The following is a 27,585-nucleotide window of genomic DNA, read 5'->3' as shown; positions in this document are numbered from 1 at the left end:
TGGTCCTGCCCCAAAAAATTGTATTAATTTTTAGTGTCACCAATTTGATAGGTAAATTTTAACATATTTTGTTTTAATAATTGGTAAGGTTAAACTTTTTTGTTTATTGGTAATTTATATTTAATCATAACTTTTAAAAAATCATCTAATATATATTCCATATTCCAATTTCCGTAGTTGTCCCAAAAATGTATTTTTGTAACTTTGGTGAAATAGCATCTAATCAGAATTCACATGTTTAGTTTTTGTCTCCTTACTCTCTTTTAATTTAGGTCACTTGTTTTATAGATTGTCCCACATTCTGAATTTTGTCTGTTTCTTAATTTGTTCCTCCATTCTCTGTATTTCTTGTAAACTAGAAGCTGGGTCCGGAGGTGGGATTAGATTCGAATTAAGTGTTTTTGGCAGGAATAATTCCTAGGTACTATCGTGTATTCATCCTACACTATATCCTCCTAACCAAATTAGGAGGCATATATGACACTTAATGACAGGTTGTTCCACAAATAGTAATACTAAGTTTGTTAAGGTGTAAACTGCCATATCTATCCATTGTAAAGTACATTTACCCCTTTGTAATTAGTAAATTATCTGTGGGGTGATGCTTTGGTACCATGTGAATATCCTATTCCCCAACAACTAACTCTTCACCTGATTGCTTGAGCATTTATTGATGATCCTTGCTTGAATGAGCTATTGCACTGGGAGTTACATAGAAAATGTTCTTTTTTGGCTGGGTGTGGTGGCTCGTGCCTGTAATCCCAGCACTTTGGGAGGCCGAGGCAGGTGGATCATCTGAGGTCAGGAGTTCGAGACCAGCCTGACTGACATGATGAAACTTGTCTCTACTAAAAATATAAAAATTAGCTAGGCGTGGTTGTGGGCACCTGTAATCCCAGCTGCTCGGTAGGCTGAGGCAGGAGAATCTCTTGAACCCAGGAGGCAGAAGTTGCAGCAAGTGAAGAGCACGCCATTGCACTCCAGCCTGGGCAACAAGAGCAAAGTTCTATCTCAAAAGAATGTTCATTTTCTAAATATATAACTTCTTCTACAGTTATTAACTAGCATTCTTTTATAAAGATTTTCTATTATTTTAGTATTACTATAACCTCATGGATTTTTTTTAAAGAATCAATGTGTTGTAATCAATTATAGCTACTGTTCTTTTTTCTTTTTGATGCTCAGTTTGTCTCAAATTTGATAAATGGGAGCTCCTTCAAGATGATTCTTGTTCCTATTGACATGATCCCATTAATCTTTTTTTAATTGTAAAAAAATACGTCTAACATAAAATTTACCATCTTAACCATTTTTAAGTGCACAATTCAGTAATGTTACATATATTCACATTGTTGTGAAACATATCTCCAGAACCTCTTCATCTTGCAAATCTAAAACTCTATACCTACACAACAGTTCCCCTTCTCTGCCCTCAGTCTCTGGTAACCACCATTCTACTTTCTTTTCTTTTTTTTTTAAATATGACTACTTTAGATACCTTTTATAAGTGGAATCGTACAATATTTATCTTTTTGTGACTGGCTTATTTCATTTAGTATAATGTCTTCAAGGTTCACCCGTTGTGGCATGTGACAGGATTTCCTTCCTTTTTAAAAATTTTTATTTTTATTTTTTTCTGTTTTTCTCACCACTCAATTTCCTTCCTTTCTAAGGCTGAATAATATTCCATTGTATATATACACACCATTTTGTTTGATCCATTCATCTGTCAGTGGACATTAGGGTTGCTTCCACTTCTTGGCTATTGTGAATAGTGCCACTATGAACATGGGTCTACGGCTATCTCTTTAAGACCCTATTTTTAATTCTTTTGGATATATATGCAGAAGTGGCATTGCTGGACCATATGGTAGGTCTGTTTTTAATTTTTTGAGAAACTTTCATACTGTTTTTCACAGCAGTTGCGCCATTTTGCAGTCCTACCAACAGTGCACGAGAGTTTTAATTTTTCCCCATCCTTGCCAGCACTGGTTTTTTTGTGCCTTTTTTTTTTTTTTTTTTTTTTTTTTTTTTGTAGTCTGGAGTCTCGCTCTGTCACCCAGGCTGGAGTGCAGTGGTACAGTCTTGGCTCACTGCAACCTCTGCCTCCCACATTCAAGCCATTCTCGTGCCTCAGCCTCCCAAGTAGCTGGGACTACAGGCACACTCCACCACGTCTGGCTAATTTTTGTATTTTAGTAGAGATGGGGTTTTGCCATGTTGGTCAGGCTGGTTTTGAACTCCTGAGCTCAAGTGATCTCCCCATCTCGGCCTCCCAAAGTGCTGGGATTGCAGGTGTGAGCCATTGCACCTGGCTTGTGTTTTTGTTTTTGTTTTGTTTTGTTTTTTTATAGTAGCTTCCTAAAGGGTGTTAAATCAGTATTCATTGTGTTTGTGTCACAACTAAGTATTGTTCACTGAAAAGCCAAGTAGTATATTATGGCTTCATTTTCTTTCTTGAATTGTTTATTTTTGTAGAGTTGTTAATTGCTTCACTTTCTTTCATTGAATTTTTTTTTCAGGAGAGCTTTTTCCTAGAGCCTTCTGTTCTACTGCTCCAATTTGCACTGCTTGTTCTTTAGCCCTGCAACAGAGCTGTCATCCCAGGATTTTCCTCTGCTGCCCTCCTGGGTTGAATCCTGTTTCTTGGATCCTGTATCTTCCTCTTTCTTATTTTTGGTTTTAGTAGAGGACATCCTCTGAGAATATCTAAGAAAGGATGCATAGATTTTTTTTGTCTCTGCATATCCGAGCATGTCTTTATTCTATCCTTATACTTGATTGATAGTTTGATACAGAATTCTAAATTTAAAATCAATTTTTGCTCAGAAATTTGAAGACATGGCCGGGCGCAGTGACTCACACCTGTAATCCCAGCACTTTGGGAGGCTGAGGCGGGTGGATCACAAGGTCAGGAGTTTGAGACCAGCTTGGTCAATATGGTGAAACCCCATCTCTACTAAAAAAAAAAAACATACAAAAATTAGCTGGGTGTGGTGGCGGGCGCCTGTAGTCCAGCCTGGGTGACAGAGCAAGACTCTGTCTCAAAAAAAAAAAAAAAAAAGAAATTTGAAGACATTCAGTACTGCTTTTAAGAAATCTGTTATCAGTTTAACTTTTATTTAGTTGTATGTGATCTGTCTTTTTCTCTCTGGAAGTTCTTTTTTTTTGTTTGTTTGTTTGAGACAGAGTCTCACTCTGTTGCCCAGGCTGGAGTGCAGTGGCATGATCTGAGCTCACTGCAGCCTCCACCTCCTGCGTTCAAGCGGTTCTTCTGCCTCAGCCTCCCAAGTAGCTGGGATTATAGGCACCCGCTACCTGCCTGTAATCCCAGTGACTCGGGAGGCTGAGGCAGGAGAATCACTTGAACCCAGGAGGCGGAGGTGGCGGTGAGCCGAGATCGCGTCATTGCACTCCAGCCTGGGCAACAAGAGCGAAACTCCGTCTCAAAAAAGAAAAAAAAAAAAAAAGCATATTGGACTAAAAACTTTCTTTGTGCACCTTTGTAATTCCTCCCTTCTGCCTTTCTCTGCCCCCTCTAATCTCCAGGCAAGATTTACCACTGATCCAGTGTCTACTGCCGTTAGTTTGCATTTTCCTTTTTTTTTTTTTTTTTTTTTTTTGAGGCGGAGTCTCGCTCTGTCGCCCAGGTTGGAGTGCAGTGGCGCCATCTCGGCTCACTGCAAGCTCCGCCTCCCGGGTTCCCGCCATTCTCCTGCCTCAGCCTCCCGCGTAGCTGGGACTACAGGCGCCGCCACCACGCCCGGCTAATTTTTTGTATTTTTAGTAGAGACGGGGTTTCACTGTGTTAGCCAGGATGGTCTCGATCTCCTGACCTCGTGATCCGCCCGTCTCGGCCTCCCAAAGTGCTGGGATTATAGGCTTGAGCCACCGCGCCCGGCCTAGTTTGCATTTTCTAAAGTTTTATGTGATGGAATCATATGCTATGGTAGTCTTTTGAGTCTGGCTTCTTTGTCTCAACATAATTATTTTGAAATTCATCCATGTTGCATGTTTATTTCTTTTTATTGCTGAGACTACTCCATTAAATTCCATTAAATAGATTTATCCCTAAGTGAATGTTTACCCATTCACTTAGATGGGCATTTGGGTTATGTTCAATTTTTGGCTATTACAGCTAAAGCTGTTAGGAACATTCATGCACAGATCTTTGTATATTGACTGGGTCATATGGTAGGTGTGTGTTTAACTTTTTGAGAAACTGCCAAACTGTGTTCCAAAGTAGTTGTACCATTTTTTATTTCTATTAGCAGTTGTATGAATTCCGGTTGTTCCCAGCCTTACCAGCAGTTGGGTATGGTCACTATTTTTAACTTTTTTGCTAAGTTTTTAATTGTAAAATACACATAATATACACATAACCATCTTTTTAAAACCTTTTTATAGAAACATTTTGGCTGGGTGCAGTGGCTCACGCCTGTAATCCTAACACTTTGGGAGGCTGGGGTGGGCGGATTACCTGAGGACAGGAGTTCGAGACCAGCCTGGCCAATTTGGTGAAACCCCGTCTCTACTAAAAATACAAAAATTAGCCAGGCGTGGTGGCAGATGCCTGCAATCCCAGCTACTCGGGAGGCGAGTCAGGAGAATCGCTTGAACCCAGGAGGCAGAGGTTGCAGTGAGCCGAGATCATGCCATTGCACTTTAGCCTGGGTGACAAGCAAAACTCCGTCTCAAAAAAGAAAAAGTTGTAAGTGTACAGTTCAGTGGTATTAAGTATATTCATATTGTTGTACAGCCATCACCATATCCATTTCAATAATTTTTTGGTCTTGTACATCTGAAGCTTTGTTTTTTATTTTTTTAAAGATGGAGGTCTTGCTACATTTCCCAGGTTAGGCTTAAATTCCTAGGCTTAAGCAATCCTCCTCCTCAGCCTCCCGAGTGTCTGAGACTATAGGCACATATCGCTATACCCACTACAGATCCAAAGCTCTATACCCATTAAACAATAACTCCCCATTCCCATCTCCCTTTAGCCCCTGACAACCACCATTCCACTTTATGTGTTGATGAATTTGACTACTGTAACAGGAACCTCACATAAGTGGAGTCAAACAAAGTGGTATTTGTCTTTTCGTGACTGGCTTATTTCACTTAGCATAATGTCCTCAAGGTTCATGTTTGTTGTAGCATGTGTCAGAATCTCCTTCCTTTTTAAGACTTAGTAATATTATAGTGTATGGATGCCACATTTTGATTATTCATTTATACATCAATGGACACTCGGTTTTCTTCCACCTTTTAGCTATTGTGAATAATGCTGCTATGCATATGCGTCTACAGATATCTTTTTGAGACTCTGCTTGCAATTCTTACGTACTGAGAAGAGGAATTGCTAGATCATATGCTAATTATATATATTTTTTTATTTTTATTTTATTTATTTATTTTTTTAACATGGAGTCTAGCTCTGTCACCCAGACTGGAGTGCAGTGGCACAACCATAGTGCAGTGCAGCCTCAAACTCCTGGCATCAGTCTCTTGAATAAGGTTAAACTACAGGTGCACACCACCATGCCTGGCTAATTTTTTTTTTTTTTTTTTTTAATTTTTAGAGACAGGGTCTCACTGTGTTGCTCAGGCTGGTTGTAAACTCCTGGTCTCAAACTATCTTCCCACTCCAGCCTCTTTAGTAGCTGGGATTATAGGTACATATCACTGCACCCAGACTATTTTCTTTTACTTATTTGTTTTTTGAGACAAAGTCTCAGTCTGCCACTGAGGTTGGAGTACAGTGGTGTGATCTCAGTTCACTGCAACTTCTGCCTCCCAGGCTCGAGCAGTCCTCCCACCTCAGCCTCCCAAGTAGCTGGGACTACAGGCTTACCACCACACCTGACTAACTTTTTGTTTTGTTTTGTTTTTTGTTTTGTTTTAAGATAGTCTTGCTCTGTTGCTGAGGCTGGAGTGCAGTGGTGCAATCTCAGTTCACTGCAACCTCTGCCTCCCAGGTTCAAGCGATTCTCCTGTCTCAGCCTCCTGAGTAGCTGGGATTACAGGCGTGCGTCCACCACACCTGGCTAATTTTTGTATTTTTAGTAGAGATGGGGTTTCACCATGTTGGCCAGGCTGGTCTTGAACTTCTGACCTCAAGTTATCTGCCCACCTTGGCCTCCCAAAGCACTGGGATTACAGGCTTGAGCCACCACACTCGGCCTAATTTTTTGTATTTTTGGTAGAGACCATGTTTTACCATGCCACTGCACCTGGCCACCTATTTTCTGTTTGTTAGTTTAGTAGTTTAGTTTAGTTTACTTTAGTTTACTTTAGTTTGAGACAGAGGCTTGCTCTGTTGCCCAGGCTGGAATGCAATGGCGTGATCTTGGCTCGCTACAACCTCTGCCTCCTGGATTCAAGCAGTTCTCCCTGCCTCAGCCTCCCAAGTAGCTGGGATTCACCCACCACCACGCCTGGCTAATTTTTGTGTTTTTAGTAGAGGCGGGGTTTCGCCATGTTGGCCAGGCTGGTTTCTAACTCCTGACCTCAGGTGATCCGCCTTCCTCGGCTTCCCAAAGTGTTGGATTATAGGTGTGAGCCACCACGCCCAGCCTATTTTCTGTTTTTTAATGGGAGTCATCCTAATGGCTGTGAAGTGGTCAGTTTTTATAATTTTAGACATTCTAATGTATGTGTAGTGATATCTCATTGTAGTTTTCGTTTGCATTTTCCTAATGAGTAATAATGTTGTGCTTATTCGCCATCTGTATATCTTCTTTGGTGAAGTATTTTTTGCTCATTTAAAAAATTGGATTATTTTCTTATTATTGGGTTTTGAGAGTTCTTTAAATACATATTCCAAATGCAAGTTTCTTTGCCAGATAAGTAATTTGGAAATATTTTCTCCCAGTGTATGCCTTGTCTTTTCATTCCCACGAGTGTCTTCTAAAGAACAGAAATTCTGCCGGGCGCAGTGGCTAATGCCTGCAATCCCAGCACTTTGGGAGGCCGAGGTGGGCGGATCACAAGGTCAGGAGATCGAGACCATCCTGGCTAACATGGTGAAACCCCATCTCTACTAAAAATACAAAAAAAGCTGGGCGTGGTGGCGGGCGCCTGTAGTCCCAGCTACTCAGGAGGCTGAGGCAGAAGGATGGCATGAAACCGGGAGGTGGAGATTGCAGTGAGCCGAGATCATGCCACTGCACTCCAGCCTGGGTGACAGAGTGAGACTCTTTCTCAAAAAAAAAAAAAAATTCTTAGTTTTGATGAAGTAAGTTTGTTTATTTTTATTTGTAGTCACTGGTTATAGCAGATGAGGTAAGTTTTTTTTTGGTTTTTTTTTTTTTTTTTTTTTTTTGAGACGGAGTCTGGCTCTGTCGCCCGGGCTGGAGGTATCTCAGCTCACTGCAAGCTCCGCCTCCCGGGTTCCCGCCATTCTCCTGCCTCAGCCTCCCAAGCAGCTGGGACTACAGGCGCCGCCACCTCACCCGGCTAGTTTTTTGTATTTTTAGTAGAGACGGGGTTTCACTGTGTTAGCCAGGATGGTCTCGATCTCCTGACCTCGTGATCCACCCGTCTCGGCCTCCCAAAGTGCTGGGATTACAGGCTTGAGCCACCGCGCCCGGCCTCAGATGAGGTAAGTTTTAATCAGGTTTTTAAAAATTTTGTGGGTCAGGCCGGGTGCGGTGGCTCAAGCCTGTAATCCCAGCACTTTGGGAGGCCGAGACGGGCGGATCACGAGGTCAGGAGATCGAGACCATCCTGGCTAATATGGTGAAACCCTGTCTCTACTAAAAAATAACAAAAACTAGCCGGGCGTGGTGACGGGTGCCTGCAGTCCCAGCTACTCGGGAGGCTGAGGCAGGAGAATGGCGTAAACCCGGGAGGTGGAGCTTGCAGTGAGCTGAGATCCGGCCACTGCACTCCAGCCTGGGCGACAAGACTCAGCCTGGGCGAGACTCCGTCTCAAAAAAAAAAAAAAAAAAAAAATTTCGTGGGTCAGGAGCGGTGGCTTACACCTGTAATCCCAGCACTTTGGGAGGCTGAGGCAAGCGGATCACCTGAGGTCAGGAGTTCGAGACCAGCCTGACCAACATGGAGAAAGCCCATCTCTACTAAAAATACAAAATTAGCTGGACGTAGTGGTGCAAGCCTATAATTCCAGCTACTCGGGAGGCTGAGGCAGGAGAATTGCTTGAACCTGGGAAGCGGAGGTTGTGGTGGGCCGAGATCATGCCACTGCACTCTAGCCTGGGCAACAAGAGCAAAATTCTGTCTCAAAAAAAAAAAAAAAAAAATATATATATATATATATACGATTGTGCTTTCATGTGGTATCTAAAAAATCTTTGCCTGAAAGAAAAGGCCCCCAAAATTTTCTCCTATTTTTTTTTCTAGAGGTTTTATAACTTTAGGGATTACATTTAGATCTGTGATTGTTTTAAAATATATTCTGGCCGGGCGCGGTGGCTCAAGCCTGTAATCCCAGCACTTTGGGAGGCCGAGGCGGGTGGATCACGAGGTCAGGAGATCGAGACTATCCTGGCTAACATGGTGAAACCCCGTCTCTACTAAAAATACAAAAAACTAGCCGGGCGTGGTGGCGGGCGCCTGTAGTCTCAGCTACTTGGGAGGCTGAGGCGGGAGAATGGCGGGAACCCGGGAGGCGGAGCTTGCAGTGAGCCGAGATCACGCCACTGCACTCCAGCCTGGGAGACACAGCGAGACTCTGTCTCAAAAAAAAAAAAAAGTTAGCCAGGTGTGGTGACACACACCTGTAGTCCTAGCTACTCAGAAGGCTGAGGCAGGAGGATTGCTTGAGCCCAGGAGAGGGAGGTTGCATTGATGCACCACGGCACTCCAGCCTGGGTGACAGAGTGTAAGACTGTCTCAAAAAAATACATATATATACATATAGAGAGAGAGAGAGAGGGGAATGTAAGGCTTATCTTCTTGGCATATGGATATTCAGGTGCTTTTTTACCATTTATTGAAAAGACTGTCCATTCTGCATTGGATTGCCTTTGTACCTTTGTCAAAAATCAGTTGTCTCTAGAAAAATCAGGTTTCCAGGAAAAAAAAAAGACTAATGTGTTTCCACTAGTGTTCTTATGTTTCAGTTGTGTTGGCTTTTGTAGATTCTTTGCATTTCCATATAAATTTTAGGATCAGTATATCAATTTCTTAAAAAAGGCCTGCTGGGATTTTGATTGGGATTGTATTGAGTCTATATAAATAAATAAAACAGAGAGAGAATTAACATTTTATTTTGTTTTTTTGAGATGGAGTCTCGCTCTGTTCCCTAGGCTGTCGTGCAGTAGTGCGATCTCAGCTCACTGCAACCTCTGCCTCCAAGATTCAAGCAATTCTCCTGCCTCAGTCTCCCAAGTAGCTGGGTTTACAAGTGCCTGCCACTACACTCAGCTTAATTTTTTTATTTTTAATACAGACAGGGTTTCACCATGTTGGCCAGGCTGTTCTTGAACTTTTTTTTTTTTTTTTTTTTTTTTTTAAGACGGAGCCTTGCTCTGTCGCCCAGGCTGGAGTGCAGTGGCCAGATCTCAGCTCACTGCAAGCTCTGCCTCCCAGATTCACGCCATTCTCCTGCCTCAGCCTCCCGAGTAGCTGGGACTACAGGCGCCCGCCACCTCGCCTGGCTAGTTTTTTGTATTTTTTAGTAGAGACGGGGTTTCACCGGGTTCGCCAGGATGGTCTCGATCTCCTGACCTCATGATCCGCCCGTCTTGGCCTCCCTGTTCTCGAACTCTTGACTTCGAGTGATCAGCCCTCCTCAGCCTCCCAAAGTGCTGAGATTACAGGTGTAAGCCACCGCGCCCGGCTGAGAATTAAAACTTTTTTTTTTTTTTTTTTTTTGAGACGGAGTCTCGCTCTGTCGCCCAGGCTGGAGTGCAGTGGCGCGATCTCGGCTCACTGCAAGCTCCGCCTCCCAGGTTCACGCCATTCTCCTGCCTCAGCCTCCCGAGTAGCTGGGACTACAGGTGCCCACAACCGCGCCCGGCTAATTTTTTGTATTTTTAGTAGAGACGGGGTTTCACCGTGGTCTCGATCTCCTGACCTTGTGATCCGCCCGCCTCGGCCTCCCAAAGTGCTGGGATTACAGGCGTGAGCCACCGCGCCCGGCTGAATTAAAACATTTTAATATTAAGTGTTTCGATTAAAGTCTTCTTTAATTTCCTTCGGAAATGTTTTGTAGCTTTTGTACAGTCTTGCACATCTTTTATCCAATTTATCCCTGAGTGGTTCATATTGTGATTATTTCATAAAATGATTTAGTTTTTAAAATTTCAGTGTCTGTTAATTGCTATTATATAGAAATGTAATTGATTTTTGTGTCTTGATCTTATTTTCTATAACCTTCCTAAATTCTTTTATTAGTTTGATAACTGTTTAATAGATTTTATCAGGTTTTCTCTATAGGTTATATTGTCAGCAAATAAAGAAATTTTTACTTGTTTCTTTCTGACTTGGATGCCTTTTATTTACTTTTCTTGTGCTGCCTAGAACTTCCAGTTAAGTGCAAATGAGATCTTTTCTTTTTTTTTTTTTTTTTTTTGTTGTTGTTATTGTTGAGACAGTGTCTCACTCTGTTGCCCAGGCTGGAGCGCAGTAGCATGATCTCGGCTCACTGCAACCTCAGCCTCCTGAGTAGCTGGGATTACAAGCGTGAGCCACCGCACACGACCTAATTTTTTGTATTTTTAGTAGAGACAGGGTTTCACCATGTTAGCCAGGATGGTCTCAATCTCCTGACCTCGTGATCTGCCCACCTTGGCCTCCCACAGTGGTGGGATTACAGGCATGAGCCACCATGCCCGGCTGAGATCTTTTCCTGTTGTTGACTTCTTTTTTTTTTTTTTTGGGGATGGAGTCTCGCCCTGTCACCCAGACTGGAGTGCAGTGGCTCGATCTCAGCTCACTGCAATCTCTGCCTTCCAGTTTCAAGCAATTCTCCAGCCTCAGACTCCCGAGTAGCCGAGACTACAGGCACCCACCACCATGCCTGGCTAGTTCTTGTATTTTTAGTAGAGACGGGGTTTCACCATGTTGGCCAGGCTGATCTTGAACGCCTGACCTTAGGTGATCTGCCCACCTTGGCCTCTGAAATTGCTGGGATTACAGGTGTGAGCCACTGTGCCCAGCCAATTTTTTGTATTTTATCAGAGGTGGGATTTTGCTATATTGGCCAGGCTGGTCTCAAATTTCTGACCTCAAGTATCTGCCTACCTCTGCCTCCCAAAATGTTGGAGTAACAGGCGTGAGCCATTGTGCCCGACCCTGTTACTGATTTTAGAAAAACATTTAGAACTGGGCACGGTGGCTCATGCCTGTAATTCCAGTGCTTTGGGAAGCCAGTGTGGGAGGATCACTTGTGCCCAACCTAGGTGACAGAGCGAACCCTGTTTTGTTACTAATTTTTTTGAGATGGGGTCTGGTTGTGTCCCCCAGGCTAGAGTGCAGTGGGGCCATCACAGCTCACTGCAGCCTCAACCTCCTTAGCTCAAGTAATCCTCTTACCTTGGCCTCCAGAGCAGCTGGGACTACAGGCATGTGTCACTATGCCTAGCTAATTGTTAAATTTTTTTGTAGAGATGGTTTCCAGCTTTGGCCTCTCAAAGTACTGGGATTATGAGCATGAGCCACCATGCCCGGCCTGTGTTCTGATTTCTATTCCGAGATAGATAGATACATAGATAGATAGATTGAATTTTTTTTTTTTTTTTTGAGACGGAGTCCTGCTCTGTCGCCCAGGCTGGAGTGCAGTGGCGCGATCTCGGCTCACTGCAAGCTCCGCCTCCCAGGTTCACGCCATTCTCCTGCCTCAGCCTCCCGAGTAGCTGGGACTACAGGCGCCCACAACCGCGCCCGGCTAATTTTTTGTATTTTTAGTAGAGACTGGGTTTCACCGTGGTCTCGATCTCCTGACCTTGTGATCCGCCCGCCTCGGCCTCCCAAAGTGCTGGGATTACAGGCATGAGCCACCATGCCCGGCTGAGATCTTTTCCTGTTGTTGACTTCTTTTTTTTTTTTTTGGGATGGAGTCTCGCCCTGTCACCCAGACTGGAGTGCAGTGGCTCGATCTCAGCTCACTGCAATCTCTGCCTTCCAGTTTCAAGCAATTCTCCAGCCTCAGACTCCCGAGTAGCCGAGACTACAGGCACCCACCACCATGCCTGGCTAGTTCTTGTATTTTTAGTAGAGAGGGGTTTCACCATGTTGGCCAGGCTGATCTTGAACGCCTGACCTTAGGTGATCTGCCCACCTTGGCCTCTGAAATTGCTGGGATTACAGGTGTGAGCCACTGTGCCCAGCCAATTTTTTGTATTTTATCAGAGGTGGGATTTTGCTATATTGGCCAGGCTGGTCTCAAATTTCTGACCTCAAGTATCTGCCTACCTCTGCCTCCCAAAATGTTGGAGTAACAGGCGTGAGCCATTGTGCCCGACCCTGTTACTGATTTTAGAAAAACATTTAGAACTGGGCACGGTGGCTCATGCCTGTAATTCCAGTGCTTTGGGAAGCCAGTGTGGGAGGATCACTTGTGCCCAACCTAGGTGACAGAGCGAACCCTGTTTTGTTACTAATTTTTTTGAGATGGGGTCTGGTTGTGTCCCCCAGGCTAGAGTGCAGTGGGGCCATCACAGCTCACTGCAGCCTCAACCTCCTTAGCTCAAGTAATCCTCTTACCTTGGCCTCCAGAGCAGCTGGGACTACAGGCATGTGTCACTATGCCTAGCTAATTGTTAAATTTTTTTGTAGAGATGGTTTCCAGCTTTGGCCTCTCCAAAGTACTGGGATTATGAGCATGAGCCACCATGCCCGGCCTGTGTTCTGATTTCTATTCCGAGATAGATAGATACATAGATAGATAGATTGAAATTTTTTTTTTTTTTTTTGAGACGGAGTCTCGCTCTGTCGCCCAGGCTGGAGTGCAGTGGCCGGATCTCAGCTCACTGCAAGCTCCGCCTCCCGGGTTTACGCCATTCTCCTTTCTCAGCCTCCCGAGTAGCTGGGACTACAGGCGCCGGCCACCTTGCCCGGCTAGTTTTTTGTATTTTTTAGTAGAGACGGGGTTTCACCGTGTCAGCCAGGATGGTCTCGATCTCCTGACCTCGTGATCCGCCCGTCTCGGCCTCCCAAAGTGCTGGGATTACAGGCTTGAGCCACCGCGCTCGGCCTTTTTTTTTTTTTTTTTTTAAGACGAAATCTCGCTCTGTCACCCAGGCTGGAGTGCAGTGGCGTGATCTCGGCTCACTGCAAACTCCGCCTCCTGGGTTCCTGGCATTCTCCTGCCTCAGCCTCCCAAGTAGGTGAGACTCCAGGCACCCGCCACCACACCCAGCTAATTTTTTTGTATTTTTAGTAGAGACGGGGTTTCACCATGTTATCCGTGTTAGCCAGGATGGTCTCCATCTCCTGACGTTTCTTTTTTAAAAAATAGAGACAGTAAACAAGCATTGTGGTGGCACATACTTGTAGTCCCAGCTACTTGGGAGACTGAAGTGGGAGGAACCCTTGAGCCCAGGAGGCTGAGTGAACCAATGTCGTGTCACGGCACTCCAGCCTAGGTGATGGAGTGAGACCCCGTCTCTAAAAAGTTAAATAGAAATGGCGTCTTGCTGTTACCCAGGCTAGTCTCAAACTCTTGGCCTCCCAAAGTGCTACAATTACAGGCATGAGTTACCGTGCCTGGCCTTGTTTTCTAGCTTTTTAATGTGGAAGATCAGATCATTGATCTGAGAACTTCCTATTTTCTCTAAGCGTTTTAAGCCATAGGCTCCCCTTTAGGCACTGCTAGCTGCATCCCACACATTTTGATATGTTTTCATTTTCTTTTTCTTTTCTTTTTTTTTTTGTTGTTTTTTGAGATAAAGCCTTGCTGTGTACCCAGCCTGAGTGCAGTGGTACAATCACGGCTCACTGTAACATCAACCTCCTGGGCTCGTGATCCTCCTACCTCAGCCTCCCAAGTAGCTGGGACTATAGGTGTGTGCCGCCAAGCCTGGCTAATTTTTTTTATTTTTTGTAGAAATGGGGTTTTGCCATATTGCCCACACTGGTCTCAAACTCCTGGGCTCAAGTGATCTACCCACCTGGGCCTCCGAAAGTGCTAGGATTACAGTATGTGAGCCACTGGGCCTTGCCTTAATTAATTAATTAAAAAAAAATTTTTTTTGAGACGGATTCTCACTCTATCACCCAGGCTGGAGTGCAGTGGTGTGGTCTCGGCTCACTGCTATCCACACCTCCTGGGTTCAAGCAATTCTCCTGCCTCAGCCTCCTAAGTAGCTGGAATTTCAGGTGCATGCCACCACACCCAGCTTATTTTTGTAGTTTTTTAGTAGAGATGGGGGTTTCACTGTGTTGGCCAGGCTGGTCTCGAACTCCTGACCTCGTGATCTGCCTGCCTCACCCTCCCAAAGTGCTGGGATTACAGGCATGAGCCACTGCTCCTGGCCTCCTTAAGTAACTTTTATGTTTAAAGTAGATGTCTTATAGACAGCATTTAATTGGTGGCTGGGTCTTGCTTTTTTTTTTTTTTCCCCAGTCTCACAATCTCAGTCTTTAATTGGAGCATTAATCCATTTACATTTAATGTACAATCCCATATGGCTGGATTAAAATCTACCATCTTGTTACTTGTTTTCTATTTGTTTTCTGTTTCCTCTTTCATCTTTTCCTGACTCATTTAATTTTTGTAGTATTTTTTAGTATTCCATTTTATCTCCATACTTACTGCCTATACTTATTTGTTGTATTTTTGTTATTTTTGTTAAATTTATTATTGTTATTATGGAGATGGGATCTCACTCTGTTGCCTAGGCTAGAGTGCAGTAACATGATTATAGCTCACTGTAGTCTTGACTTCCTGGCCTCAAGCAATCCTCCCACGTCATCCTTCAAAGTGCTGGGATTACAGGCATGAGCCACCATACCCGGCATGTTATTTTTACGTTAAACAGTAAGTTACTTTTTTTTTTTTTTGAGACGGAGTTTCACTCTTGTTGCCCAGGCTGGAGTGCAATGGTGCGATCTTGGCTCACCGCAATCTCCGCCTCCCAGGTTCAAGCAATTCTCCTGCCTTAGCCTCCCTAGTAGCTGGGATTACAGGCATGTGCTACCACACCCAGCTATTTGTATTTTTAGTAGAGATAGGGTTTCTTCATGTTGGTCAGGCTGGTCTCGAACTCCCGACCTCAGGTGATCCGCCCACCTCTGCCTCCCAAAGTGCTGGGATTACAGGCATGAGCCACCGTGCCCGGCTATAACAGTAAATTATCTTTTAAAGACATCATCTAAATGGGAAAAATAGCCTTTTATATGTACTCACATACTTACCATTTTCAGTGCTTTTGATTATTTTCTATAGATCCAAGTTTCGATCTGGTATTATTTTCCTTTTTCCTAATGAACAACTTTTAATGTTTGTTTAGTGCACATCTACTGATGATGAAGTCTCTCTGCTTTTATTTAGAACGTGTTTATTTTGCCTTCATTTAAAAAGCTTTTTATTTTGAAAAATTATAGACTTATAAGAAGTTTCAAGGCTCACGTCAGTTGTTTCTCTTCCCTCAGGGATCGCAATTCTCAGTAGTCTGAAAGCGCTTGTTTGATATATTTTGCCTAGTTTCTAGTAGCTTATAATGAGAGGTTAAGTCCCCCATTCATCTTAGCTAAAAGTGGAAATATCTGCTTTGGTTTTTATTGAAGATTATAAACAGCAATGGTTATATAAATTGTGATTCTGAATTTCCCAGGACTGTTGAAGACATTCATATATCATTCATATCCCCTGTATCACTTCATAAATGAGTTATATAATAACTCCTGTTTCTTTTACTTTTTGCCTTGCCTGAAAGGAAAATCAGTCAAGATTTCTACTAGATCATCGCAGTTTTGTTGACCTAGAGGTGACACATTTGCATTCTTGCCTTCTACTTATTTTTTTCTTTTCATTTATATTTTATTAATCTATTTATAAAAGCAGTAGCCCATGTCCCCTGTAGCACATTTTTTCTTTCCTTCTCTCTCCATTCCCTCCCCTGTATTAAGTATTTTACATTGCATGGAATAGAGACATTATGATTGCCTTTAAGTAACGGAGCTTAAGGATTTACAGGAAAAGATAATTAGATGAGACTCTTTTCACCAGGCCTCGTAGTGAAAAGATTTAACCATAGAGCTGAATTACACGCTCCATCAGAAATGTGTGCCTCTGACCAGGTGGGACAGCTCATACCTGTAATCCCAGCGCTTTGGGAGGCCCAGGCGGGCGGATCATGAGGTCAGGAGTTCGAGACCAGCCTCGCCAAGATGGTGAAACCCCATCTCTACTAAAAATACAAAAATCAGCCGGGCATGGTGGTGGGCACCTGTAATCCCAACTACTCGGGAGGCTGAGGCAGGAAAATCGCTTGAAACTGGAAGGCGGAGGTTGCAGTGAGCCAGTATTGAGCCACTGCACTCCAGCCTGGGCTAAAGAGTGAAACTCCATCTCAAAAAAAGAAAGAAAGAAAAAAGAAATGTGTGCCTCTGTTCCCTATTGGGATTTTCCCTAATCTGTTTCTGTGACCAGTACTTTTGCTGCTATTTAGCTATCTCAAGTAACTGTTTTTTCTTCTTAGAGCCCTGCGAATGTGCTGTTCTATTGTTCTCATTACTAAAGCTCACATTAATATTTCAAAGGAGAGTATTTGATTGGTTTACTTAATGACCTGCTGGTACCAGGCAGCCTTCTAGGTCATTAGGTCATTGGCCAGCTGAGAGAGTCTCTGTTCTTTGGTCATGTGCCACACTTGATTGAGTTAGAGTCATGTGGGTGGTAAAAAGTGTTATGTCCTATAAAACCTGTCAGAATTGGCATAGCAGGTACTCAGCATTATCCATCCTCCTCCATTATGATATAAAAATTGATTCACTTTAAACTTATTAAGAACAGTTATTAAACTGGATGTTTCCCCAAAACCAGTCACCTTCATATTTATAGATTAAGATTTAGATGAATTGTTGACTTCATTCCTGAAATATTGGGGGTTTTTCCCTTCTTTATTTCATTCATAGTCACAAAACAAAGGACAGTCTTTACCACCTTTTAGCCACAACTTAAAATAAAACCATGGTACTGATTGTTGGTCCAAGAAAGTCCATCTGTTAGAGACTATGAAGAGAAGAGAAAATTCAAATGTTCCCATTCTTGTTAGCATCTCTAAATTTGGAGGAAGATGAGGTTGAAACTATAAGCTAAAATGAGGCTTTTGGATTATTAGCCCCACCTGGGTTTGAATCCTGGCTTTTCTGATTTACTAGATGATAGATGAGTTTTGGTTTTTTGGTTTTTTTTTGTTTTTTTTTTGAGACAGTGTCTTGCTCTGTCACCCAGGTTACAGTGGTATGATCATGGCTCACTGCAGCCTCCACCTCTTGGGCTCAGGTAGATCCTCCCACCTCAGCCCCCTGCAGTAGATGGGACTACAGGTGTGTACTACCACACCCGGGTACTTTTGTAGAGACGGGATTTCACCATGTTGCCCAGGCTGGTCTTGAACTCCTGGGCTCAAGCCATCCGCCTGCCTTGGCCTCCCAAAGTGCTGGGAAAGAGTATTTTTTTATAAGCTTCAGTTTACTTGTGAATAAAATGGAGGTTATATAGTTTACCATCTGTGACTGTTAGAATTAAATTATAGGATACATGCAAAGCAGTTAGCAAAGTGCCTAGCATGTAAGAAGTACTTGATAAATGTTAGCTCCCATTATCTCTAGATCATTAAGTCTTACTAATAATAAGGGTTAGACTAGTCTAACAATAAGTTAGTTACTAGTGCTAAGGAAAATTAAAATTTTTTGGTACATAAGCTGAGATCTGATTATTAGGCCCTTAGATATATGGCTATATGATTTTTACTTTCTAATCTCAACTATGAAATGTTGATCCCAGAATTTTTTTTTTTTTTTTTTTTTTTTTTTTGAGACAGAGTCTCGCTCTGCCGCTGGGGCTGGAGTGCAGTGGCCGGATCTCAGCTCACTGCAAGCTCTGCCTCTCGGGTTTACGCCATTCTCCTGCCTCAGCCTCCCGAGTGGCTGGGACTACAGGCGCCCGCCACCTCGCCCGGCTAGTTTTTTGTATTTTTAGTAGAGACGGGGTTTCACTGTGTTAGCCAGGATGGTCTCGATCTCCTGACCTCGTGATCCGCCCGTCTCAGCCTCCCAAAGTGCTGGGATTACAGGCTTGAGCCACCGCGCCCGGCCGATCCCAGAAAATTTTTTAAGGAAAGTCAGTCCTGTGATAGTTTTATATTGTTGGAATTCTGGCTTTGTCACTAGATACGTGACCTTGGGCAAATTAGTTAACTTCTCTGTGCCTCAGTTTCTTTACAGTTTTATATACTTTTGTCTGTAAAATGGGGAAAATACCTTAGAGGATTGTTGTAAAGAATAAATGAGTTGATATATATAAACTAGCACTTAGGACAGTGCCTTTATTTATTTATGTAAACAGGCCGATATATAGTGTTATATAAATTGCTGCTGCTGGATTTGACTCCTAGAAGTTAAATATCTGAATATTAGGCCCCTTTGGCCTAACTGGCTATTCTTCTCATCATTTAATGTAAATAGATATGTTTGTAGGAGATTTATTATCTTTAGTTTCCATTGCCAGATTAACTTTCTAAAATGCAGGTGATAAGAGATGAGTGAGCTGAAGGACATGTTCTATAGATAATCTTGTGGTTCCATTTTGATGGACACAGAATTTCTATATATTGCTAGTCCTCCTTTGTGAAGCTTTTGTAGGGAAAATGTATCTTGAAATTTTTATAAAGCTGATTCTCCCCTCCCCTGCCTCCCATTGAAATGTCCTTTTTGGGTGACCACAGGGAGTGGAGTGCTAGCAAGGTGAAAGTGGGGTATTGGAAAGGCAATTTGAATTGAGACCTTTCATTTTAGCTTTACAAATCCAGCAAGTAAGGAATTTTCTAATCAAGAGTTACTTCCCTTCACGAGGAAACTCATTTCTGATTTATATTTCCTTCTCAAGGAGTGACAGTAATGCCTTTTCTTTCCATATGAGTGAGATTGAACATTGTTTTTGTCATGTTTATTGATCATTTGCGAGTTGTATATTCATGCCCTTGACCTTTTTTTTTTTAAATAAAGAGACTGTAGATAAAGGACATTAAACTTGCCAAGTATGTTTCAAATACATTTTTCATTTTGTCAGTTATCTTTCATTTGGTCGTGCTTTTTTTAACAGTAGAGAAACTTAATGAAATCTATAAATTTTTCCTAAAAAGTGTTATGGTTAGAAAAATATTTGAGTGCCATAAAATGTCATAGTTTGTGTGTGGATGGATCCATTTAATAAAAGTTTTTCCTTAAAATTTCACAGGATTTGCAGAGACTTTGCAAGCTAACATAGGCCTGAGGCGCTAACATCATAATAGCTAGCATTCACTGCACACATGCTGTGTGCCATAGCAGTGTGCAAGGTCTTTTATGTACAATATTCCTAAAACTCAGCTTCAAGCTAAATTGTATTATCTGCTTTTCATAGATGAGTAGTGAGCCCTGAAGAAGTGAAATAATTTGCCCAGGGTCACAGAGCTAATTGATGGATTGGAATTTTAACTCAACTCAGCCTAACTCCAAAGTATATAGTATACTTTTTCTACAAAGCTTTACTTTTTGAGGCTTCGGATAAATTATATTTATCCTAAAAGTTACATTACTTTTACTAGAACTTGAAAATATGAGTCTATAGCCTACTGAGACTGCTCTTGATTCCCGAAAGCACAGTAGATAAGGTAATGAAAAACATGTAAACTAGCTGAAAAGTCTCCACTGTCTAAGGCTTTGATTTTCAAAGTGTGGTTCTCAGCCACACTTAGTGACTCACGCCTGTGATCCCAGCACTTTGGGAGGCCAAGGCAGTGGATCAGTTGAGGTCAGGAGTTCAAGAACAGCCTGGCCAACATGGTGAAACCCCATCTCTACTAAAAATACAAAAATTAGCTGGGCATGGTGGCAGGCACCTGTAGTCCCAGCTACCCAGGAGGCTGAGGTAGGAGAATCGCTTGAACCCGGGAGGCAGAGGTTGCGGTGAACCGAAATCACGCCATTGCACTCCAGCCTAGACGACAGAGCAAGACTCTCTCAAAAAAAAAAAAAAAAAAAGAATTTCAGGCAAGTTCACCTCCCTGAGCCATAGTTTCCCATCTTTGAAATGATATTAATAACATCTATCTCCATATAAGATTTTTTTTAGAATTAAGTAAGATAATATGTAAAGTGTCTAGTACATTGCCAGGATCCCAGGTGTTTGAGAAATTGCATCTAGCAATTTTTCTTGTTAGCAAAGAGCGCCCACCTCCATCTGTTCTAAACTCCTCTTGTTTCTTGAATGTATTTACTGTCTTTTGTCTCTGGGGCTTTGTATTAACTTATCTCTTGGACATCTAACCTCCTACCCCTCTTTGCCTCACTAATTTTATACATCCTTTAGATCCCTGCTATAGTTACTCCCCTTGGAGGGGGCTTTCCCTAACCCCTACCCCCCAGTCTCTATAGCAGTCTGTATTTCTATCACTGCATTTATCACACCACTTTGGAATCATCTGTCTCCTGTATAAACTTCATTGAGGCAGTGTCTTGTTCACTGCCATATTCCTAGGGACAAGTAAAGTTCCCTGTATATTGTAGGAGCTAAGTGTTGAATGAATGAATGGTGGCTGCCATTCTTGCTTCACCTTCACCCTCCAAGAGCAATCTCCCCATTCTGGTTTATAGTTTCTGTGCTCACTGCTTGTGATAATCATAAGTATATATTGTTGAGAACAGTGCCTTTTTTCTCTTTCCCTGAAAGCACATACTTTGATGTTGGCTGACGTAGTAGTTCACTCAGCTGTTTCCTAACCACTGATCCCTCTGTATCACAGGTATCTCCGGGGAGCTTTGTGCCTTGATGGATCAAGTTCATCATATGCAGCACTCAAAATGGCAGCATCCTTCGGACCTCACCACGCGGTGAGTGGGTGATTAGAAGAAGATGGAAAAGGGTAGAATGGCTGGGCACGGTGGCTCACGTCTGTAATCCTAGCACTTTGGATGGCCAAGGTGGGTGGGTCACTTGAGGTCAGGAGTTTGAGACCAGCCTGGCCAACATGGCGAAACCCCATATCTACCAAAAATACAAAAATTACCCGGGCGTGGTGGCGAGTGTCTGTAGTCCCAGCTACTTAGGAGGCTGAGGCAGGACAATTGCTTGAATCCCGGTGGCAGAGGTTGCAGTGAACCAAGATGGTGCCACTGCACTCAAGCCTGGGTGGCAGAGCGAGACTCCGTCTAAAAACAAAAGAGTGAAATTTGGCTGCAGGAGAAACATAGTAGGGAGTAGGGGTTGGAATTGCTTAATTCAAGAGGCGGGGTGAATAAAGTGATGCAGTATAATGGAATAATAACTGGACTGAGGCTGAGCACAGTAGCTCACGCCTGTAATTCCAGCGCTTTGGGAGGCCAAGGCAGGAGGATTGCTTGAGCCCAGGAGTTTGAGACCAGCCTGGCCAGTGTGAGACCCCATCACTACAAAAAATACAGAAACTTAACCGGGCATGGTGGTATGTGTCTGTAGTCCCTGAGAGTGCCTGAAAGAGGAGGATTGCTTGAAGCCCAGAAGCTTGAGGCTGTGATGAGCAGTGATTGTGCTACTGCACTCCAGCCTGGGCAACGGGGCAAGACCCTGTCTCAAAAAACAAAACAAAAACTGGACTGAAATTCAGGAAACCTGAGTTCTAATACTAGCTTTGCAACTTGGTGTCAAAGGACCTTCCTAGTTCTGAAATCTTCTGGAATTTTTTTTTTAAGACTCAAATTTAGTATTACAGTTCTCTGGATTCTTGATGCAGTGTAGCTGTACAAATTTATTCAGTTACTTTGATTCAGATACTCAGAAACCTTGGAATCATCTTTTATTCTTTTCTCTCTCACCCCATATTCAGTCTACCAGCAAATCCCATAGGCTCTGCATATACAGTTGTCCTTGGTATTCCAGGACCCTCTTTGGATACCAAAATCCCCAGATGCTCACATTCCTTATATAGAATGCCATAGTGTTTGCATAACCTGTGCACATCCTTCCATATACTTTAAATCATCTCTAGATTACTTATGATAACTAATACGGTATAAATGCTATGCAAATAGTTGTTATACTGTATTGTTTAGGAAATAATGACAAGGAAAATATGTCTGTACATGTTCAGTACAGATGGAAGCATCCATTTTTTTTCTTTGACTATTTTTGACCCATGGTTGGTTAAATCCATGGATGTAGAACCCATGGATATGGAGGGTCAGCTGTATATCCAAAGCCTAACTATTTCTCATCATTTGAGCTGGATTGTTGTAAGTCTCCTAAATGCTCTCCTTGCCAGTGCACTGGTCACAACTCAGCAGCCAAAGAAAGAGATTCTTTTAAAGCATCAGTCAGATTTGCTCAGTATTTCCTAGTGGCTTCCCATCTCACATCTTCCCATTCTCGTAAACCCCTACAAAAGCCTATATGCTTTGGCCTGTGCTCACCAACCTCATCTCCTAATACTCTTCCTCTTGCTTTAGGGCCTTTACGGTCATGTTCCCTCTGTAGTTGTCAAAATTATATCATTTCTCAGAAGGAAAGGCAGTATAGTGTAATTGTTATTAGATAAATTCTGGAGTCAGATGTGAATTCAAATCCAGGTCCTTCTACTTACTTTACTGTATGACCTTGGGTAAGTTATTAACCTGAGGTTCAATTTCCTTACCTATACAAGGACCTAATGAAAATACTAGTAGGATTGTCACAGTATTAAGTGAGGAGAGGTATTTAAAGAATTCAGCAAGTACTTGAATATAGGGATAGATAAATGTCAGGTACTGTTAACAGTTATTTTCAACCCTGGCTACTACTCATAATCACCTGCGGAGATATCTAAAAATAAAGATGTTCGTATCCTGATTCCAGGTATTCTTTTTTTTTTTTTTTTTTGAGACGGAGTCTAGCTCTGTCGCCCAGGCTGGAGTGCAGTGGCCAGATCTCAGCTCACTGCAAGCTCCGCCTCCCGGGTTTACGCCATTCTCCTGGCTCAGCCTCCCGAGTAGCTGGGACTACAGGTGCCTGCCACCTCGCCCGGCTAGTTTTTTGTATTTTTTAGTAGAGACAGGGTTTCACCGTGTTAACCAGGATGGTCTCGATCTGCTGACCTTGTGATCCGCCCGTCTCGGCCTCCCAAAGTGCTAGGATTACAGGCTTGAGCCACCGCGCCCGGCCGGTTCCAGGTATTCTAAGTCATTAAGTCTGGGAGGAGGGAGAGGCCAAGAATCCATATCTGTATTTGTTTTTTCTTTTTCTTTTTTTAAATTTTAGAATCCATATCTTCAGAAAGTTTCCTAGATTGTTATTAGGAGCACTTTTAGAGTCGAAAATGCGATCAGATTATCTTAGAGTGTCTTGCTCAGAACCCCAGCCCAGCACATAACTAAGAAACTTTACTTTGAGTCTGTGCTGTTAATTTTTCAGTCTCAACTTGCAATGTGATACTCACATGATGACTTACCTTTCTGGGAATTTATTCTAATTTTAACTGCCGTGTCCTGAGCAACCTTGAGCTATGTCAGACAATGAGGTCCTTCTGGAGGTACAGGTCCGATGCAAACAATGAAATATAGATCCTATCCTAAATTCTTCTGGAGGAAGAAAATGTTTTTTTTTTTTCCTCCCCTACTTAAACATTATTCTACATTAGTTTTCCTTAGAACATTGTGTATATGGCACATATCACCATACTGCCTATGGGAATTAGGTGGCTTTGGGAGTTGGAAAGAAATAGCACTTATGGTATGGTGTTCATATAAATAAAATAGTAAAAAATTTCTAAAATTGCGAGAATTGAAATATAAAATTAATATCTGATTTCCAGAAGTAAAGATTTTCTTAAAATTGTTGTGCTGGCCTTTTTTTTGTGCACAAATAGCCATTCTAGTTGAAATAGCCTTCCTGTTTGTACTCTCCCTCTCTTGATAGAAACTACGCCCGCCGACAGAAACATCTGCAAAGATACAGTCTGACTCAGTGGGTTGACAGGAACATGCGAAGCCACCATCGGTTCCAGCGTCTCCCAGACTTCTCGTACAGTTAATTTGTCTCATGCCATCAGCAACGAAGGTCCCTATCCAGGGTCCTACTTGGAGCAGCATTTCATGTTCTTTTGCTGTTTTGTGCTTTGCCAATTTTGAATTTTATTTTTCACAGATTTTTATTTAAAAAACTCGTCACCTTTTGGAAATGCCCATTGCTGACTTGAATTTTTTGTGTGAAGTCCCTCCTGATTGTGTGTGTGTGTGTGTGTGTGTGTGTGTGTGTGTCTGTGTTTAAGCAAATGTTTGGTTGGTATAGTTTTTTTGTTTTTTTAATTTAAATTGAAGGTAGCTGCCTCCTGAAAGCCAGCATTAAGCCAGAACACCCAGGCTCAAGCAAAAGACCCACCTCTCTGCAAAGGCAAAGTCTACTTCTGGTACCTCAAAGAAATCATTGTTCAGTCTCCCATAAGGAAGAGATTCTTTACCAGGCTGTGAGCCAGTGTTACATGACTTGTGAATGGATATAAGTTACTTTTAACAACCCCTCTTACTTTTTTATTTGAATCCTCTGAATACCTGTCAGTATTTTAAAGTTGGCAATCCAGGACATTATAAGTAGGATGGAGCAGGAGAAAAATCCTATTGAAAGGACAAATTAAAATAGTAAATCCTCTCCTCTCCCTTCTGTATGTACTAGCTGCCTTGATTTTTTTTTTTTTGGTTGGGGGCGGGTTTTTTTTCATTCTTTATTGAACTTATTTTGCACAATAGTGTTTACAAGTCTTATACATCTTACTTTGACAGAAGACTTATAATACCTTGTGGTTTTGAGACTGGTTGTCTCCTTTGCCTTTCTTCAAGGATTTTCCTTTTTCTTTTTACCCCACAGTGACCACTCTGCTCGTTAGGATTCTAGTGGCAGTATTTTTGTAACCTGTTAGACATGGATATGCCTCTTCACGATGGCCTCCTTGCTCTCTTTAGAGCTGCCCACCCAGAGTCTTGACTCTAGGGCAGGCTAGTGCTATTGTGGTATCAGTTGGTATTTAGTTTCATTTGCTGAACCCCAACTTTAAGTATGAGTGTTAGTTAGGGAGCCTCCATTCTGTGGGAGAGTGTGGAAAGGCACTCTTTTGTCTCCATTATTAGTTAACAAGAGGTGTCTTTAGACCCTAGATGTTACCATCTCATTTGGTCAAGCCCCTGATACCTAGTTTCACATAGATGCTAACGTGGATGTAATATAGTTGTGACTAAGCCTATGCACAAAAAGCATCACCTGATCTTAAGGTTTGGTATTCTAACCAAAGTTGACAGACTGCATCTGTCTTAATGGATATCTTAGGAGTTGGTTATTCTTTTTCTTTTTTTTTTTTTTCTTGTTTTTGAGACGGAGTTTCGCTTTTGTTGCCCAGGCTGGAGTGCAATGGCGCGATTTCCACTCACCACAACCTCCGCCTCCTGGGTTCAAGGGATTCTCCTGTCTTAGCTGGGATTACATGCATGTGCCACCATGCCCGGCTAATTTTGTATTTTTTAGTAGAGACGGGGTTTCTCCATGTTGGTCAGGCTGGTCTCAAACTCCCGACCTCAGGTTATCCGCCCACCTCGGCCCCTGAAGTGCTGGGATTACAGGCATGATCCACCGTACCTGGCCAGTTACTCTCTACAGATAGCTGTAGACATCATTTTGGGAAGTTTTGCAGTCTGGCATTTGTGCTGTTGTTCATTCTCTGTGAAGGTTGTTCATAGTTGCTGTAGCCTCTGTCTGGTTTTGTGATTTCATCAATCCCATCTTTCTGTGTGAGTAACGCATCCTAAACATCCTACCCCACTTTAGAAACTGACTTGGGGAAAGCTTGGTCATTTAAGCCAACAATAAATTTGGGTGAATGTCCCTAAGTGTTTACTGTTTTTACCCAGTCAAGGATTTGCTTTTCCTTGAACATTTGGTTTAAATTCTGGGGCCAAAATGCAAAGGAGAAGTTCTATTCAAAGGCAGTTGTCGAAATCTATTATTTTAGTTAGCCTACTTGGCATTTACTACATCGGTCACTTCTCCAGGCTGCCCTAAATTAGGTTGGTGGAGTGAGACATGCCAAACATCCACCTTTGGGACCACAGCATAGTTAAAATTAAATGTAGTTGGAATAGCTAGCATTGCAGCTGTCTAGTTCCCTACAGAAAACCCAAGGAGTGAAGGGACAGGATTTTGCTTAGGCAAAAATCTAAGACTCATGTTCTTACCCTCCTGGTACATGTGGTTTTGAGACTGAATGTGTAATAGGAGCACTGCCTTTGCCAAATCAAATGAGTGACAGGTTAACTAGAAAATGTGACAATCACATTTCCTCTTAGCTCAAATAATTCTGTTTTTCCAAAGCTTTAGCAGCTTAATTAAATCTGTTGGACTGGGGGAGGAGAGAGCTGTTCTCTAGTGGTTAACATGGTATTCTTTAAGAAGAAAAAACAAAGCCAAAGAAAACTCATTATCTGGCATGTTCGCCTTAAAGATGGTAGTGGGTAGAATCTGGAGTTTTCATCTCTTTTCAAAGCTGGGTATCTCTTATATTTGGTGTTGGCCTCTAAGTCTAATATTGCAGTTGGAATTCTTGCTGTATTATTTTTTAAGTAAGTGTTATGTGCATTTAACTGCTTTCTTCATCCATGATGACATTCCCACCATGGGGGTCTTGACAAAGCAGAGTAAAAATATGCTGTTTACATTGTTTACTTATAAGTAAGGAGCCTGAAATAACCTGTAGTTTCTAATGCAGGCCCTGATTTACTTGCGTTGTTAGTTTCAATTATGAAACTGAAGTTTGGTGCCTCCTCTTTATCATGTTTTTTCTCTTGTAGCAGTTGTGTTTAATGTCATTAAAAAGAAATAAAAGTTCTTCGTCAGTGACATATGTACTGTGGCGGTCTGTCGTAGGCTTCGATGGAGGGTTATTTGCCTTCTTCCTTTGCGTAGGTAGGTTAGTGGGGTGGGGAGGGGGGCGGCAGTTAGTAGAATGTGGTACTGGGAAGGCGAGGGTGCTTGCTCCCTATTCTTTTGAAGGTAAATTACAGTGTTGAGAAAGGTGTTCTAGCAGTTAAGAAATGTTGAAATTGATTGGGATTTGCAGCTACATATGGTGCATGTCAGGAACCTGACATAGGGAGAGCCTGAAATATCATTATGCCTCAGTTTTTGCAGAGGGGGAAGATGGCTCAGCCCTGATCAGGCAGGCATTGCCTTTTATTCCTTCCCATGGCTGTGTGGTTGGCCTCCCTATTTCTGCTTCTCCAGAGCTAGCACTGATTAGGGAAGAAGCCATGCTATCCCAGAGCATTCTCTCTTTGAAGGGGATGTAAGAAACCAGAATCAGTGATACAGAATTGATGGTTGTTCATAACCCAGTTTCTCAAGAAACTGCGGCTCCTAAAAACTGGGTGAAGGTTGGATAAGTGTGGGTAGATGTGGGAGACATAGTGTTCCTTAGATCCCTT

The 27,585-nt window shown here is 42.5% G+C and overlaps 1 protein-coding gene across 25 annotated transcripts in view; it reads left to right on the top strand.

Moving 5' to 3' along the window:
* Nucleotides 1-27,001, top strand: part of S100PBP (S100P binding protein) — a 45,548-nt gene extending 18,547 nt beyond the window's left edge. For 18 of the 25 annotated variants that reach the window (XR_012423111.1, XM_045375436.3, XM_074013317.1 and 15 more), the window contains 2 exons: nucleotides 20,916-21,003; nucleotides 24,038-27,001. Coding sequence is in view for 17 of the 25 variants with exons in the window: in XM_045375436.3 (XP_045231371.2) it covers nucleotides 20,916-21,003; nucleotides 24,038-24,152 (203 nt within the window). In the remaining 8 variants the exon portion in view is untranslated. Of the gene's footprint in view, nucleotides 1-15,842; nucleotides 15,894-20,915; nucleotides 21,004-24,037 lie in introns of those variants that run through there. The other 7 variants (XR_012423110.1, XR_001486214.4, XR_006693137.3 and 4 more) reach the window with 3 other exon arrangements.
* Nucleotides 27,002-27,585: the final 584 nt, after the last annotated feature.

This window comes from Macaca fascicularis, chromosome 1 (genome assembly GCF_037993035.2).
Source record: "Macaca fascicularis isolate 582-1 chromosome 1, T2T-MFA8v1.1".
NCBI lineage: Eukaryota > Metazoa > Chordata > Mammalia > Primates > Cercopithecidae > Macaca > Macaca fascicularis.
The sequence above is the reverse complement of the archived record's forward strand: the minus strand, read 5'-3'. Positions and strand labels throughout refer to the sequence as shown.